The 17,087-nt window shown below is 34.3% G+C and overlaps 2 protein-coding genes across 2 annotated transcripts; both read right to left on the reverse strand.

Moving 5' to 3' along the window:
• Positions 1 to 3,982: 3,982 nt before the first annotated feature.
• LOC136066681 (caffeic acid 3-O-methyltransferase-like) lies at positions 3,983 to 4,596 on the reverse strand. Its single transcript, XM_065771400.1, has 2 exons — positions 4,347 to 4,596; positions 3,983 to 4,218 (listed from the first exon to the last, which is right to left on the reverse strand). The coding sequence occupies exons 1-2, from the start codon at positions 4,594 to 4,596 to the stop codon at positions 3,983 to 3,985; spliced, it is 486 nt and encodes a 161-aa protein (XP_065627472.1).
• Positions 4,597 to 5,361: 765 nt separating this feature from the next.
• LOC111984638 (caffeic acid 3-O-methyltransferase) lies at positions 5,362 to 15,153 on the reverse strand. The gene is made up of 4 exons (XM_065771337.1): positions 14,590 to 15,153; positions 13,556 to 13,866; positions 5,902 to 5,966; positions 5,362 to 5,795 (listed from the first exon to the last, which is right to left on the reverse strand). The coding sequence occupies exons 1-4, from the start codon at positions 15,006 to 15,008 to the stop codon at positions 5,499 to 5,501; spliced, it is 1,092 nt and encodes a 363-aa protein (XP_065627409.1). The 5' UTR covers positions 15,009 to 15,153; the 3' UTR covers positions 5,362 to 5,498.
• Between the last annotated feature and the right edge of the window lie 1,934 nt (positions 15,154 to 17,087).

Genomic DNA, 17,087 nt, shown 5'->3' on the forward strand with positions numbered 1-17,087 from the left:
TGTGTATTTGCACCATAGGGTTTTGTAACCAAGCATCTTCCTGCTATTCATCATAAAGGATGAACTGAAGAACTTTGCAGCCAACCATTCTTCCTCAGTTGGTGTTCTGAAGTCGCGTACTTGGATCCGCGCATTGGTTAGTCACGTACTTGGGAGCCGTGCATCAAAGGTGGAGACTGTCACTACAGATCAAGTCTAATTGGGTATTGGGGTAAGGGTTCAACTGTAGGTTGGTAAGGTACTTGGGATTCCTTTACTTGTAACCGCTTGATTTGATAATAGTAGAGTTTCGAGAGTGGTGACCTGAAAATCACCCGGTGGGGTTTTTGCCGTTAGGGTTTTCTCCATTCGTAAACAAATCACCGTGTTATTTATTTTCCGCTGCATATTTATTTGTTGGTGATTTGTTTGTGCTTCCATAAAATTGCATGATTAATTGATTAATTAATTACTTGGCTAAATTAATTAATTAAGGTCAATCACTAGGGGTCATTCAGATTGTGACCTATCAATCTGAATCATCATCATCATCACTATCACCATCCTTATCTGCTGAAGCCTCTGGAGAAGGAGACGGAGAAGTAGCAAAGCCACCAAGGTGAGCTTCTTGTCGTGCTATACGATCGACATGGATGTTCACCTAACACAACTCATGAAAGAGAGTGTCAAGGCGAGCATCCATGCGCTGAAGTTGCACCATGATAGCCTCGAGGGTCACATTATCAGTCGAGAAAGAATGAGCAGAGGAGGAAGGAACGGCTGAAGCTGCAAGACCAATAGTCTCCATACATGGTCGCTTCGGTCAAAGCTGGCCTCACTCCATCAAACAAAACCAATGTCGATGGCACCCATGGTGGTGAAGTAGGGAGAATCAAGAATGGGGATAGAAAAATGGGGAATGATCCGCGTGATAGCCGAAGAAAAGATGAGCTTATCATGGGTCGCTGTATCCTGAAAGACATCAAGGATAGAAATGACGAAGTGAGAAGGGAAGTCTATGAAAAGATCCTCAAGAAGGGACAAAAGAAATCGAGCATGAGGCTTTGTGATAAAGTTATAGTGAGATAGTGGAGTAAGAACAAAAGTCATCACCGTGTTCAAGAATCTTGAACCTTTTGCAAAGCCCAAGCATGGGATGTTTTGCTTCCTACCCCATGTGGAAGGTGTCTCACAAAAGTGAGACAAAAGCTCATTTCTGGACACAATCCGAAGATGCTGACAATTGGGATAGTCAGGATGCACTACCCTCAGAAGATGTAGTACCTCAAATACAAGATCGAGGTAACTACGATACGTGTACCTTGAAATGTCATGGCAAACCGACGTACAAAAGTATCGATACTGTGTATATTGGAGTAATACTCCTATATAAACACGATGGGACACCTCAAGGGTATCTCACAAAGAGATTCTCAACCCCGAGTCTGAATAACCACAGGGTGAGGAGTGTCGAAAAAGACCGACAGAACAACATGGGGCTCCAGATGAACGCCACGTTTCTAAAAGTTCTCAAGGAAGTCCTGTTGGGCCTTTCCATCACGAAACCAAACGTGAAGAAAGGGGAACGGGGGGATCAGAAGAAGAAGACCCGGAACCAAAAGGGTTCCAAGCTAGAGTGGATTTGCGCTTAGGTGCCATGTGTAGTCTATCCGAGAGAGAGAGAGAGAGAGAGAGAGAGAGAGAGAGAGACATCAAAACTAGAAATAGAGAAATGAAAGGATACGTATACATGAACAGGTGACACGCAAAAATATAAATTGCATCATGGGTAAAACCCAATCCAAACCTACCAACACAGATTCCAATAATCAAGTACACATCTAAATGCATGAAACATTGTTTAAATGCATGAGAATGCAATGCATGAGCATATAATGACAATTTCACAAAGCCCAACCCAAAATTTTAGGAAAAACTCAAAAACCCCAAAAATTTTGAAAAGTCCCAAAATCTAGGTTAAAAATGCATGAATGCATGAAAAGAGAGAAGATTAGAATACTTACCAAGTGTTTTGATCTTGATCTAGGCCAAAGAACACAAGGGTATAAGTTTTTGAGAGAGTAAGAAGTGTTTGGGGCGAGAGAAAGAGGTTTTCTATCGAGAGAGAAAAGAAGAAATGAAATCTGATTCACACTCTGACCTTAAATAGAAATCACAGCTCGATGGATCGAGGTGTTATCAAGATCTATCGAGCACTAAACCTTGACAAAAATGAATCTGTCAAGGTGTTGTCGAGAATCTGTCGACAGCAAATATACCTCGATGGATCGAGAATTAATCATCTGATCATAATGTGGCATCGATTCTATCAAGTCATCTACATCTTCATAATTCCATCTTATTATAACTGCATCAGTCCTCCCTTAATAGTCCAGTGCACACTGAGTTGCACTAGATTGCAGCTTCTCTCAATGCCAAGATGCACTCTGTGCTACACTTGATTGTACCTTCTTTTGATGCTTTGGTGCACTCTGTAATGCACATGATGGCAGCCTCTCCCAATGACTAGTGCATGCTTCCTACTTAGCACCTAGTTGCTGCAAAGGGCATGTATTTTCAACACATTTGAAGAGTTTTTTTCTTTTCAAAACCCATTTCACACTTGATTATTACTATATGATCCCTTACTTGGCACCACAAGCATAGTGAGCTTCTTAACCCTCTAAGAAAACTTCTTTTTTTGAGTTTTTGTTTCCACTTAAGTTTCTTAATCTGTTTGTCAAAAAAAAAAAGTTTCTTAATCCTCAAATAATTATTATTTTTATTTGTTATTGTTTTATGAGGTAAAAAAAAAAAAAAAAAAAAAGCATCCACTTTTTTTTTCTTTTTCATTTTTTATTGGAGATAGTTCGTGCATTATCATAATGAATGGTGAGATATTATTTTGTGCATTGATGGTATCATTTATTGCAACAACAACAATAATAATAATATATTCAAGTTTATATGTCATTACTATTATTGTTATTATTATTATTAGTATACTCGTATGACAACAAAATTATAAAATGCCAATAATAATAATAATAACAATAAATCATTGAATAAATGATGATTATATACTTCATCGTAAGAAAAGTACTATACATGTTTATTAATTATAATGGACACTATATGAATATATAAGTCAAGAGTAGGAAAATTACTCTGTCACAACCGTGTAGCCTATTTTGTTTTTTTCTTTTCTTTTAACTTTTTAATGTTTTAGGCTTTTATGCAATGGTAATTAAAACCTATAAAAGTGTTTTTATTTTTTTATTTTTGTTGTCCTTCAGCTGTATGATAGAATCTAACACAGTCTAGTCGCTGTGCCGTACAGCACTTCCTACCAAACAAATATACCATAAGTTTAATAAGTAGGTTTTTAATGAAATATAAACAAAATTTATAGTAATATTATTAAGTAGATTAATCTTACTAAGTAGATTATAGTAATATTGTTTTCTCTGAAGCCCTATCCACACGTGTGGTGAGCACGCGTTGCCGTTCCGGGGTGGTCAACGACTGCAAGGTATCGACATTGCACGTACGCAAATTTTTCATGTAACGCGTATAAACTAACTTACATACTAAGTTAATAAGGATTATTTTAGGGATACAAATACAATGATTTCTAGTTATCTTTTCAGGGTTCACATAGACAACCAACAATATAAAAACTAAAGTCAAGAAATTCAACATTAATCTCCACACAGGAAATGTAGGACAATAAATAACTACCATAAAACCGGTGTTTTGGGTCTCTGCCTTTCTAAGTTTCTGCCATTGTGTATGCAAGAAAATAAAAGTACATGACTTGGAGCGAGGAAAATAAAGGGAAAAAAATTAAACTTCCACCACCAATAGAAGCATAAGCGCAATTATACTACGAAATATATAATAATTATTTATGAACTTTCAGGCACAACAAATATCTGCATGAGATGGAGTGGACAAAGAGACGATACAATACCATAAGCGCAACAAGCTAAGGAGTGTATAATTATTTATGGAATTCCATGACCACCCAAACAGCATAGGCACAACAAACAACCTTAAACTTTGAAAATCCAGATCCCTTGCACAGAGCCTCAAATTCTTTCTCAGTTCTCTCCTTCCCTTCAAGGTATAACAACATGCCATTGTCAAGGCGAGAGACATATTGAGAACTCATACTTGAATCTGGTGCTTCTTGCATGAGTAGCTCGATAATAACTACCTTCCCATTATTTGGCAGCGCTTCATAGCAATTTCTCAAAAGTTTAAAAAAAAAAACATTTTGATACAGATATGAGGTATAGAGCTCCAATTATTTATTTTTCTTATCAGAAAAAGAAAATTACTAAAAAAAAAATTAAGAATTTTACCAGGATAAGGAACTTGGAAATGACCATACTTTAGGCATCTCCCAATTCCGCCACCAACATCAACCAATGATGATAGCTCCACAAATCCTTGGTATACCTCAAGAATTTTCCTCAGGGCTATTGTAGAGAGATCAGTCATGCCCTTGTTGAAAACTATGTTGAAAGCTGGATCCTTGTCCATATATTGGAATATGGACATTCCATGTACTTTTTCAAATTGATTACCACCTTCAAGAATGGCATCCTTCATATGCAGGCTATAACGTAGAAACAAAGTAAACAACAGGAGATACAATAAACAAGCAATATTATTTTGACCCATCGATCATATATGAATAAATGTATGGAAAAATATTATTCATTTCCCCAAATATATCATTTATCAAGGATTAACAAATAATATTTTCTTTTATTTAAAATATAGTATTGCTAGGGACACATTATTTTTTATAACTTTTGATATGGTATGTTCTAATTGGTGTAGCATCACTTTTACTTATGTATACCATGAAGACCACTTTTGTTATGCATTAATCACAATAATTCATATTTGTATATTACTAGTCTTGAAAAATAATGCGTGCACCATTCTCAGAAGGAAGGGGGGACCTGTTTTCTCTGAAGCCCTATCCACGTGTGGAGAGCACGCGTTGCCGTTCCGGGGTGGTCAACGACTGCAAGGTATCGACAATGCCCGTACGCAAATTTTTCATGTAACGCGTATAAACTAACTTATATACTAAGTTAATAAGGATTATATTAGGGATACAAATACAATGATTTCTAGTTATCTTTTCAGGGTTCACATAGACAACCAACAATATAAAAACTAAAGTCAAGAAATTCAACATTAATCTCCACACAGGAAAAGTAGGACAATAAATAACTACCATAAAACCGGTGTTTTGGGTCTCTGCCTTTCTAAGTTTCTGCCATTGTGTATGCAAGAAAATAAAAGTACATGACTTGGAGCGAGGAAAATAAAGGGAAAAAAATTAAACTTCCACCACCAATAGAAGCATAAGCGCAATTATACTACGAAATATATAATAATTATTTATGAACTTTCAGGCACAACAAATATCTGCATGAGATGGAGTGGACAAAGAGACGATACAATACCATAAGCGCAACAAGCTAAGGAGTGTATAATTATTTATGGAATTCCATGACCACCCAAACAGCATAGGCACAACAAACAACCTTAAACTTTGAAAATCCAGATCCCTTGCACAGAGCCTCAAATTCTTTCTCAGTTCTCTCCTTCCCTTCAAGGTATAACAACATGCCATTGTCAAGGCGAGAGACATATTGAGAACTCATACTTGAATCTGGTGCTTCTTGCATGAGTAGCTCGATAATAACTACCTTCCCATTATTTGGCAGCGCTTCATAGCAATTTCTCAAAAGTTTCATGCAATCCTCATCACTCCAATCATGAAGTATATACTACAAGTGATATGCAGACACATCAATGATTTCTTATGAAAAATTTTGCCAAAATGTTCCACTTATTCTTTATTATCTAATTTAGACATTAGTATTCAAATTATACCTTAATCATAATTGCATCTCCTTTAGGTACATTGTGAAACATATCTCCTCCGACATGCTCAATACCTGCATAAAATATGAGTTATGCTATTCATTTAGGAATCCGTAAACATGGCTACATCGATACGATAAATTGTATATATATATATATATATTATTTATTGTTTCTATTTAAAATCTATTTTTCTAACCTTTTGAAATGCTAAATTAATAATTAAGATTTTGTATTCAAGTTTTGCTAACATCCATATTTCAATTTATATAATATGGTAATTTTCTTGCCACATGGTCAATTAAGTAGGATTTTTAAAATTTTAGTTTTGAAAAAAAATAAATTATGTATAAGCAACAGTAACATGTACTATTAATAAAACTCTAAGCGATAAATTCATTTGACAAATAGTAATCTACTCCTTTTATACGTTTAGTTCATCAATTGAAGTGTTTTTCTCTATTTGTAAAAGTTCTTTAAAAGTTATAGTTTCAAAAGTAAATCTAAACCACTAAAATTTTCACCTAAATTTTTTATTATATTTTTTTTGCTGGTAACAAACTTCTCAATAGATACTTTTGAGATTCAAGTAATTCTTCTCCTTTTTTTTCCTTTTTAAATTTTCACATTTGGCTTCATATTTTTCTAGTATATTTTTTTAACTAAAAAAATATTTATAAATAAAAGAAACACGACCTACAATATGATTAAAATAAAATAAATTTTAAACTGTAAAACGCTAGAACATGATATATCAAATACACTATATTAGTTTTACTTATCAAGAATCACTCAAAAACCTAAAACTTTACAAGAGAAGACAAATTCACTTAAAATCAAATTAATATTAGAAATTTTCACAACAATTGTAATTGGGTAAAATAATATTTTAGTCCCTAAACTTTATTAAAAGTCTGTTTTTATCCCTAAACTTTAAAAAAAAAAAATCTTTTTTTTGTCTCTAAACTATTAAAATTTTCATTTTTCATCCATAAATTACTGAAAATGTTTATTTTATGTCCTTAAACTCTTTTTTTTTTTTTTTAACATTCCTAAAATATTGAAAAAAAGTCATTTTTCATCTTTATTTTTGTCTTTAAACTATTAAAAAAAACTATTTATAAAGTTTAGAGATGAAAAACTATTTACAAAGTTTAAGGATGAAAAAATAAGTTTTTAAAATTTAACAATGAAAAAAAATTATAAAATTTAGAGATCAAAATATTATTTTACCTTAAATTATAATATATAAAAAAAAAAACAAAAATTTATTTAAATTAAATGTGGCTCTTGACATTGAGTTTAGGAAAAATACAAAAAGTGTGGGTTCAATATTAGCTTATTATCAAGAGATGCTTCTAGCTAAAGAAGGGAGAAGGAGGGACAGAGTCTAATCCAAAATTTTAGATCCTCTGCAACCAAACTCTCTCCAAATTCTTTATTGATCACGCCACCCAATGATACTATTCGAGTCATAGTCCAAAATTTCAAAAAGCAACTCGGTCTCAGTGTTAGAGCATCCACATTAATGGATGCAAAGTCTTGCAAAATGAAAAAAAAAAAAAAAAAATCCTTCATTTTACACATTTTGACTAAAAAAACACCAACATCAGTAAGTGTAAAAATGTGCAATTGCTACAGTAACCGTGCATATATGCACGATTATTGTAGCACTTGCATTTATTATTTTATTAATTTTTTCTCTCTCTTGTCTCTGGTTGCTCTCCGTTTTTCTCATTTTTTTTTCTCTCTCTCTTGTCTCTACTTCTTTTTCCTTCTCTCTTCTCCTTCTAGCTCCAACCCTCGCCATCCTTGTCACCGGCCTCACCGACTCCGGCCTCACTGTCGTCATCGTCGACGTCACTTGCTTCATCGAAACCCATGTCTCCATGGCCCTAAAGCGACAAGGTGACGGGGTTTTGGGTCTCGACAACTTCAATAGGTCTTGAAGCGACGAGGCGACATTGGAAACCACATCTTTCTCTCTCCATCTTTGTGAATTTTAAATTCCTTTATTTCTTTCCTATAGCATCATCTTCTTTGATTTGGTGGTGCTCGGAATCAAGATGAAGAGATCATCGAATCGGAGCTAAAATCTTAAGATTTGTGGTGGACCGGTGCAAGTGTGGGCCCATGAAGGTGTAGATTTGGAGGAGGTGGGTGGGGTCAATGGTGGCGGGGAGCTATTTGGCCATGTGGGTGGCTTGCTCTAGAGTCGATACTAGCTTTTGCAATGGTGCTAGTGGTACTGTTGCTGCCTCTACCATGCCTTCCATGATTTAATGATCTTTGATTTTTTTTTTTTTCCTCTGTCTCTCACTCAGTGTGTACAGAGTTTCTTCTCTCTCTTTTTTCTCTGTGTTTTTTTTTTTTTTTTTTTTTTTTTAGAAAAAAAAAAAAAAAAAAAAAATCCTTCATTTTACACATTTTGACTAAAAAAACACTCACATCAGTAAGTGTAAAAATGTGCATAAATGCACAATTGCTACAGTAACCGTGCATATATGCACGGTTATTGTAGCACTTGCATTTATTATTTTATTAATTTTTTCTCTCTCTTGTCTCTGGTTGCTCTCCGTTTTTCTCATTTTTTTTTCTCTCTCTCTTGTCTCTACTTCTTTTTCCTTCTCTCTTCTCCTTCTAGCTCCAACCCTCGCCATCCTTGTCACCGGCCTCACTGTCGTCATCATCGACGTCACTTGCTTCATCGAAACCCATGTCTCCATGGCCCTAAAGCGACAAGGTGACGGGGTTTTGGGTCTCGACAACTTCAATAGGTCTTGAAGCGACGAGGCGACGTTGGAAACCACATCTCTCTCTCTCCATCTTTGTGAATTTTAAATTCCTTTATTTCTTTCCTACAGCATCGTCTTCTTTGATTTGGTGGTGCTCGGAATCAAGATGAAGAGATCATCTTGAGATTTGTGGTGGACCGGTGCAGGTGTAGGCCCATGGAGGTGTAGATTTGGAGGAGGTGGGTGGGGTCAATGGTGGCGAGGAGCTGTTTGGCCATGTGGGTGGCTTGCTCTAGAGTCGATACTAGCTCTTGCAATGGTGCTAGTGGTACTGTTGCTGCCTCTACCATGCCTTCCATGATTTAATGATCTTTGAATTTTTTTTTTTTTTCCTTTGTCTCTCACTCAGTGTGTACAGAGCTTCTTCTCTCTCTTTTTTCTCTATGTTTTTTTTTTTTTTTTTGTTCTTCTTTCTAGAAACTTCTTGCTAATGGAGAGTTCTTTCTAAGGATGCGAAACTTTTCTAGTTATTTTATTATGAAATGGAGGATTGTAATTATTGTTTGGTTGATGAGAAAGTGAGAGAGAGGCAGATTGGGTCTGTGAGAGAGAGAGGCTGTGAGAAAGAGATGGGTTTCAGATTGGATCTGTGAGAGAAAGAGGCAATGAAGGAGAGAATAATAAAAAATTGTAAAAGAATGAATATTTTATTGAATAGATGTGTAAAATAGATAAACTGATGTTGATGTTTTGTAAAAATGGGTGTGGAAAATAGAAAAAGTAACTTTTTTGTGCAAAATAGATGGAAAGTTTGCATCCACTGATGTGGATGCTCTTAGTTAATAAAGGCTCCAAATTTGTGGAAACCAAACTATTTGGGCTAGTTGCAGGTTGGTCACTCACCAAACCAAACCTTATAGTAGGGTAATAACTTTGTCACAAAACTCATAACCAAATAGTATATTTCTTTCTGAAAAATTACATATTTAGACCCTAATCTTTAGGTTGGATGTCAATTTGATCCATGACCTTTCAAATATGTGGATTTAGTCCCTAACTTTTTGATATTATATCAATTCGATCATTATCGTTAAGTGATAGATGAAAAATACTGACATGACTAACATCAAAAATAAAAAATATGTATATTCCATGACACATCTGATGACACTTGTACTGCCATGTGGAATAAAAATAAAATAATGATAATAATAATTCAAAAAAAAAAAAAAGGAAAAGTAATTTATGATTATTTGACACAAACATCCTTATAGTCAAGGTTTTTTTTTACCCATTTTGTCTTTGTTCATTAGTAAGGAAAGTAGTGGAAAGTTGAATTACCATTGAGCTTTGAAACAAGTGTAAGTCTTAAACATTGACCTCAACTTTAAAAAGAAAAACAGCTATTCACAAAAGTGACAAAAGAAGACAGTAGCAAGTAGTAGAAAGAACTCAATGAGCTATAGACCATGGCTGGAGGTTGGAGCTTCCATTCTCTAACATATTCCCATACAAGAACTCGAGTATCCCAAACGACACCATTTTCTTTTCTACACCATATTCCCTAACTTCTCTCTAAATTTCGATCCTACCCCTAACCTTTCACTATCCTCCTCTTGGCTCTCTCCAGTCTCCACCTCCACCTCCACCTCCTATGATATCGGAATTTTTTCATTTTGAAATGATTTTAGGTTTTTCAATTGCTTTTCTATTTCCTTTTCCTATGGTTCTCCACAACTAAACAGGAATTTGTCATAAATTTTTATTTTTAATATTTTATATTTTAACCATTAATCATATCGGCATTTTTCATCCATCACTTAATAGTAAGAACCAAATTCACACAAAACGCCAAGAGACCCCTTGAACTTTGTGGTAGTGGCTATTGCACACCCTGAACTTTTATTTTGGCCAATTTACTCCCTGAGCTTTCCACATGTGGCAAATAAAGGCATTTGTTATTATATCATTAATATACTAACAAAATAGTCAAATGACATGCACATGAACTCTAAAAACCAAATTCAATCGTGAAACCTAATGGAAAGAAGAGAAACCTAGGAGAGAGGGACGATTTGAGGCTGAAGTTCTTTGTGCCACCATTATCATTGTTATGACGTCCATTAAGTTCAAGGCTGATAATCAAAACAATGAGTTGAGTTTGTTCATCGAGAAGGATTTGTTCACACAAGTTTATGACCTAATTACCATATTTTTTTTTCTTCATGCCCTCTATAAAGTTCATAGTGGTGTCTAGTAACTGGTGCAAATGGCTAATGGGTTTTATTAGTTGGTATGTGGCTAGTCAATAGTAGTGTATGATTTTGCTTTTCTAGTAGGATTTGTTTGAACATAGGTATTTGAGATTGAAAGAGGAATGTTCAATGGGCCATGAACTTTTGCAATTAAAGGCTGCTAGAATTAAATTGTTGTATTCAATTGAGTTTCTGTTGTAGTTTCATGGTCTGGTTTAATTTTCGAGGTTTGGGTTTATGTGAGTGTAGACACCTCATTTTATACCCGGTTAATAAACTTTATTCCCTAGTCCCAATGATTAGCTTGACATGTCTACAAAATGTAATTAAAGTTATTTTGATAGTTTGGAAGTAATTACAACTCAAAAGTGCTTAAATCGCTTTGAAAACGATGCTGAAAAATGACATTCACTCAATGTTTTGATCATACCTTTCTATCCTCATAGCATTTTTGGGTGAGGTTTGTTTCATTGGAAAATAGACATCTTGGGCTTCAATTTGAATACATATTTTTCCTAATTTAGACTTAAATTGAGTAAGTTATAACCGTTTGAAGTCGGACCAACCCAGCAATCAAAATTAGGGTTTTTGGGGACGCATGCATGTAGATGCACATGCATGGGGCCAAAATATCATTAATTTATGTGGGCCGGCCCCTAAACCCTTGGGAACATCCAAAGACATCTAAAATGCCCTGAAAACCCTAGTTTAAACATATAAATACAACCTTATGCTTCCAAACTAAAATCCTAGCTAGAAAGAGTGCCTCTTTGCTTTCTAAACCCTATTTTCTCTCTTGAAAACCCTAGGGCAGCAACTAGCACATTTTTTTTTTTACAGAGATTCAAAAACCTTTTTTTAGCACAAAACTGAGGTAGAAACTTTTTCTTAAAGGGATTTCTCAAAACCTTTTATTTTTGAGTTGTGATTACCTATGAACTATTGAATAATTTGATTCCTTTGATTATTACTTAATCTTGTTGTGTAGGCATTGAGGGGTCGGTTAAATATCGACCAAATTGTGTTCCATAAGCAATGTGAGTCTCCTTTTATGGCTCTTCCTTAATTTAGGTTTTATAACTTGTGTTGTTTTTGTTCTTTACTTTATTTACATATTATATACGCTTAGAAATATGTTTTTCTTTGTTTGATTTTGTTTTGTTGTGTCTCACCATGTTTTGATTGGAGAGTTGAATTATTGGATGTATTGATGAACATGTTTTGAGTGTTACTCTTGTTTGTTGTTAAAACCATTGCATGTTTAGGAATAGTTATTTGTTTTTGTTTATCTTTTATATCTTTGTTGTTAGTTTAGGTTCGCTAGTTATATATTAGAAACATGTTAGATTTTGTTTGATTGTCGTTTTTTTAAAACTTTGTTCTTGGGCTTGTATATGTGTGCATGCTTTATGCTTGCACATGCATACTCGAAGTATGTGTATGCATACAATTTGGTTGCACAATCATACCCTATGTATGCGCACGCATACTCATTCCCAGAAACGCATTTGAATATGATGATTGGTCTCCTTGATTGATGAATATCATGATGCTAGGTTTGAATGATTGAATATACTTGATGATTAATGCCTTGTTGATTTTTCTGCCTTGTGATATACTTGCTACCCTTGGATATATATGTGCTAGATGAATAGTAGGGTTTTTATGCCATGGAAGAATGTGGGACATTTGCCATGTTTTGCATGTTAATTTGTGTGAGTTTAGAATAACATGTTAGAGGAACTTTCAATGGGATTAGGATTTAGAAGATAATGAGTGGAGGCTAACCTACAGGTTAGGTGGGGTTAGGTGCCTAACACCTTCCTATCCTTATACCTAAACTCTGGATACGTACTCTAGAAAAGACTAGTCCTTCCACAAGAGCGCTATATTTATGGTTCTTAGACCTAATCTAGGTGGCAACTCTATTTTCCTCCGCCATGGTCCACTCAACCGAGGCATATGTCCCCATTGCGCCCACAGTAAGCTTGTTTGTTTCATTCAAGATAATAGAAATTAGTTACAAATGAGAAATTGGAGGTAAGAACAGTCTATAATCTGGGTTTGTTTTTGTAGTAGTAAGAACAGTTTATAATCAAGGTTTTACGGGATTGAATTTGGTTTTTTTTTTTAAGTTCACATGCTTGTCATGTGACTATTTCTTTAGCATATTAATGATAGAATAACATGTGCATCTCTTTGGCAGATGTGCGAAATTCAAGAAGTAAATTGGCTAAAATAAAAGTTTAGGGGGGTGTAATAGCCACTACTCCAAAATTCAGGGGGTCTCTTAGCATTTTTCCCTACCAAAAGGTTGGAGACCAAATTGACACATTTAAAATGTTAGAGATCAAATTGACGCAGAACCTAAATTTTAGGCTCAAATACATAATTTATCAATTTCTTTTCTTTTACTATACTTTTTGATGTTTATGTTTTTATATAATCACTTAATGAAAACCTTTTTCTTTTTCTTTTTCTTTTTTTGGTGTGTGTGTCTAGTATTTGACCTACACTAGTTGCTGATCCTCAACAGAATTTCCTACCAAACTAGGATACTTGTGTAAATAGGCATGATTAAGTCTACTGTTTTAATTTTTAATGAATTTCAAGCACATTTTATAATAATATTATTAACTAAATTAATCTTACTAAAGAAATTAGGAATGTTACCAGGATAGGATGGTGCATTTTGTATCACATGTGGCAAATCAAAGTTAATGCCTTTAGTGGTAGGGTTCTTGGAAATGATCATATTTATACATTTCCCAATTCCACCACCAACATCAACCAATGACTTTAGCCCCTCGAATCCTTGGTATACCTCAAGAATTTTCTTCATAACCATTGTGGAATCATCATCCATTATCTTGAAGAACATCTCCTTGAAAGTTGGATCCCCGTCCATATACTGAAACATGGGCATTCCATGGACTTTCTTAAATAGATTCCCACCTTCAAGGATTGCATCCTTCATACGTATGCTAGAATGTAGAAACAAAGTAAATAACATGAGATACAAAACACAGTCAGTATTAATATATCTCATCATATATGTAATAACGCATGACAGTCTATGATTTCTCCAAACATTTCAATTATCAAGGATTAAAGAATAATATTGCCTTTTATTTAAGGCACCCTAATATGGAAAGAGTTAAAGGCTAGTGATTTTTTATAACTTTTTTCATAATTTTAACATTATTTATTGTGATTAGAATAACATTATTTCCACTTGAGTCCACCACTAACATTATTTTTATTATGCATTAATTACAAAATATCATATCAGTTTTCTTATGAAAAAAAAAATGTGAAAAATATTGGTTTCCCATACTTACAAATGGACTCATATACACTTCTTTTTTGGTTAAAAAAATAAAAATCAAAATAGAAGTGAGGAACCAAAAGTATAGTTGCTCAACTAACACCCGGTGTTTCCTACAGAGATGAACAAGGTTCAATCAAAAAAAAAAGTGACTAACAACAAAAAATTATCCAATTATAATAAAATGTTGCTGCACTTTTTTCCCCTAAAGAAAGATATTTTCGTGAAGATTATTCTTCCAAGGAAAAACATGGCTCCAATGCTTCTATGCAATGGATCTATTAGGGCACGGACATGTGACAAATCTAGTGCACTAATCATTCGATCCAAGCCGTTTCCATTTTTGCATTTATACAAAACACAATGAGACAGCCCATACCTGACCTCGTAAATGGCTCGGTGTGAAGGGAAAGCTGAAAAACAAGCCACGGACCCTCTATCCTCTCTTTCAAAAAGGAACTGAGAGGCTGGTGTGAGTCCATAGAGTCTCTCAACCCTACCATCTTCAAGTGTGTGGATAGAGCATGTCAAAACGGAGTGACTAGCAAGAAGGCGTAGCATACGATCCAACCGAGAAGGCGCTTCCGAGTCCTGTGTTGGAAGCTGCGAAGCAATTTCTGTCGGTGTCATGCAAGCAGCGGGGCCTGCTCTGGCAATGATCCCAAACAAGTCAAGATCAGTGGCTGCTTTTAGGACCCAACTAATTATATGCGTGGTGGAGATTAGCATGGCTTGGAGGCATGCCTCATCCTCTTCACTAATGGCGGGTACAACTTGGTTTTCTATGGTTCCAGACATGTTTGCTTCCTTTTCCTTTTCTTTTTTTCCCTCTTCTTAAATAGGTCTTGCTGACATTTGCTTTGTGGTGTAGATTTAAAGAGTTCTTCTAGGCTGATTGCTGAGTGGTTATTTATCACTTTCTGAGAAGCCTAAGCCTAAGTTAGGTACGATTACGATACAATACAAGATATATACTTGAAAAATTAGGATATAATACTGTAGAGATGCATATATTAATTAATTATTAAATATATATTTGTATATTATCAAGTGTTTATTTGTAATATATTGTTTAGCATATATCAATTTAAGAATAATAAAGCGAATCCATGACCATTGAGTGATGTTCTAAATTCAAAACAGAATCTAAAAGAGGAAATAAAAGATAACTAGATAAATGTTTAACATGGAAACCAATATATATAACAATCCTCATAATTTAAGTATCTATACACTACCAAGGCATTAGGTTATGACCGTATCTATGCCGTAACCCACACTTAAAAAATATATATATATATATAATATAATAAAATAAAAAAGACACACCCAGGAGTTTCTCAAAAAATTAGGGGTGTCAATGTTCGACCCAACCCGCGAACACGACACGAACCCGACACGGGTTTTTTCGGGTTAGGGTTGGACCTTAATGGGTTTGAGTCATAAACGGGTCGACCCGAAAGCGACACGATAAGAAACGGGTCATAAACGGGTCAATCCGCGTAACCCGCAATAGATACGTTTGACAGGCCAATTTATTTGTATCAACCCGAAATGACCCACTTAACACAACCCGTTTAACTCATATAATAAATAAATATTTATTTTATTTTAAATTTGTCAAATACCTTTTATATCCAACATATATTTTAAATTTAAAAAGAAAAGTAAGTAATTACAAAAATTTACAAGGGATATAATTGAAAATTGAAACTTTACAAACCTTAGAACTACTAACACTTTTCTTCTTCTTCTTCTTCTTCTTCTTCTTCTTTTTGGGTGGCATAGAACTTATACAAATGAAATTAGATGAGCTTGTGGAAGATGTTATGAATTCGAACATCAACAAAGAATCTATGGATGATAATCGTGGTCATAGTCAGGATTAGTCTACTGTTTGCTCAAATTCTTTCAATATTGATACTTGGCATTTGGCGAGTTCCAAGAATATTATATTTTTGTTGAATTATGTTATTTTATTTTGTGAAACTTTGTTATTTTAAATTTGAATTGAAGTGTATGCACTTCTTTTGGAATGTAAAGAACTTATTACTAGATGAATGTTATATTTTCGTTGAATTATATTATTTTGAATGTGGGTTGAAGACTTGAAGTGTGTGCACTGCTTTTTGGGATGTAAAAATAATTATTTCTAGATAGATGTTATATTTAATATTATGCAGGTTGAAATGGATTGTGTTACATTCATGTCAATCCAACATGACTTGTTTATTAAGCGTGTCAAATGGGTTGGGTCAGGTCAACCCGCCTTATTAACAGGTCGGGTTAGGGTTGAAGGATCATGACACGATTATTAAATAGGTTGGGTTAGGGTTGAGCCATTTAGTCGAATACCCCTACCTCGACACAACACGAACCTGACACGCTAACCCGAATTGACACCCTACAAAAAATATAGGATATGGATAGGTATTGACTATGAATACTTGAGCAAAAATAGAGTCTCCATGTGTCCTAATTTCATATAAACCGTCATTTATTTTTCACTACTCATAATCTATCACACCCACTAGTTTAAACTTTAAAGTCTCAGTGTGGCCCCAATTCACAAACATGCTTACAATTTTTTGTTAAGAAAATTCATTAGATAGTTTGGGAGCACCGCTACACAAAACTTTCTTCAGCCCTTTGTAAAAGTCTCAAACTCAAATGAAATGGGAATTTTTTTTTTTTTTTAAATGTTACATATACAACATTTTCACAACACATCGTAAATGGTAAGTTGTTATTAGTTATAATTTGAATCCACAACTTCAATTACTTTTTTACATACTCATAATAACTAATAACAACTTATCATGTAAAATTTATTGTGAAAATATTATAGATATAATATTTCCCTTCTTCTCATTTTTC

This window comes from Quercus suber, unplaced genomic scaffold (assembly GCF_002906115.3).
Source record: "Quercus suber isolate HL8 unplaced genomic scaffold, Cork oak 2.0 scaffold_4, whole genome shotgun sequence".
Classification (NCBI taxonomy): Eukaryota; Viridiplantae; Streptophyta; class Magnoliopsida; order Fagales; family Fagaceae; genus Quercus; species Quercus suber.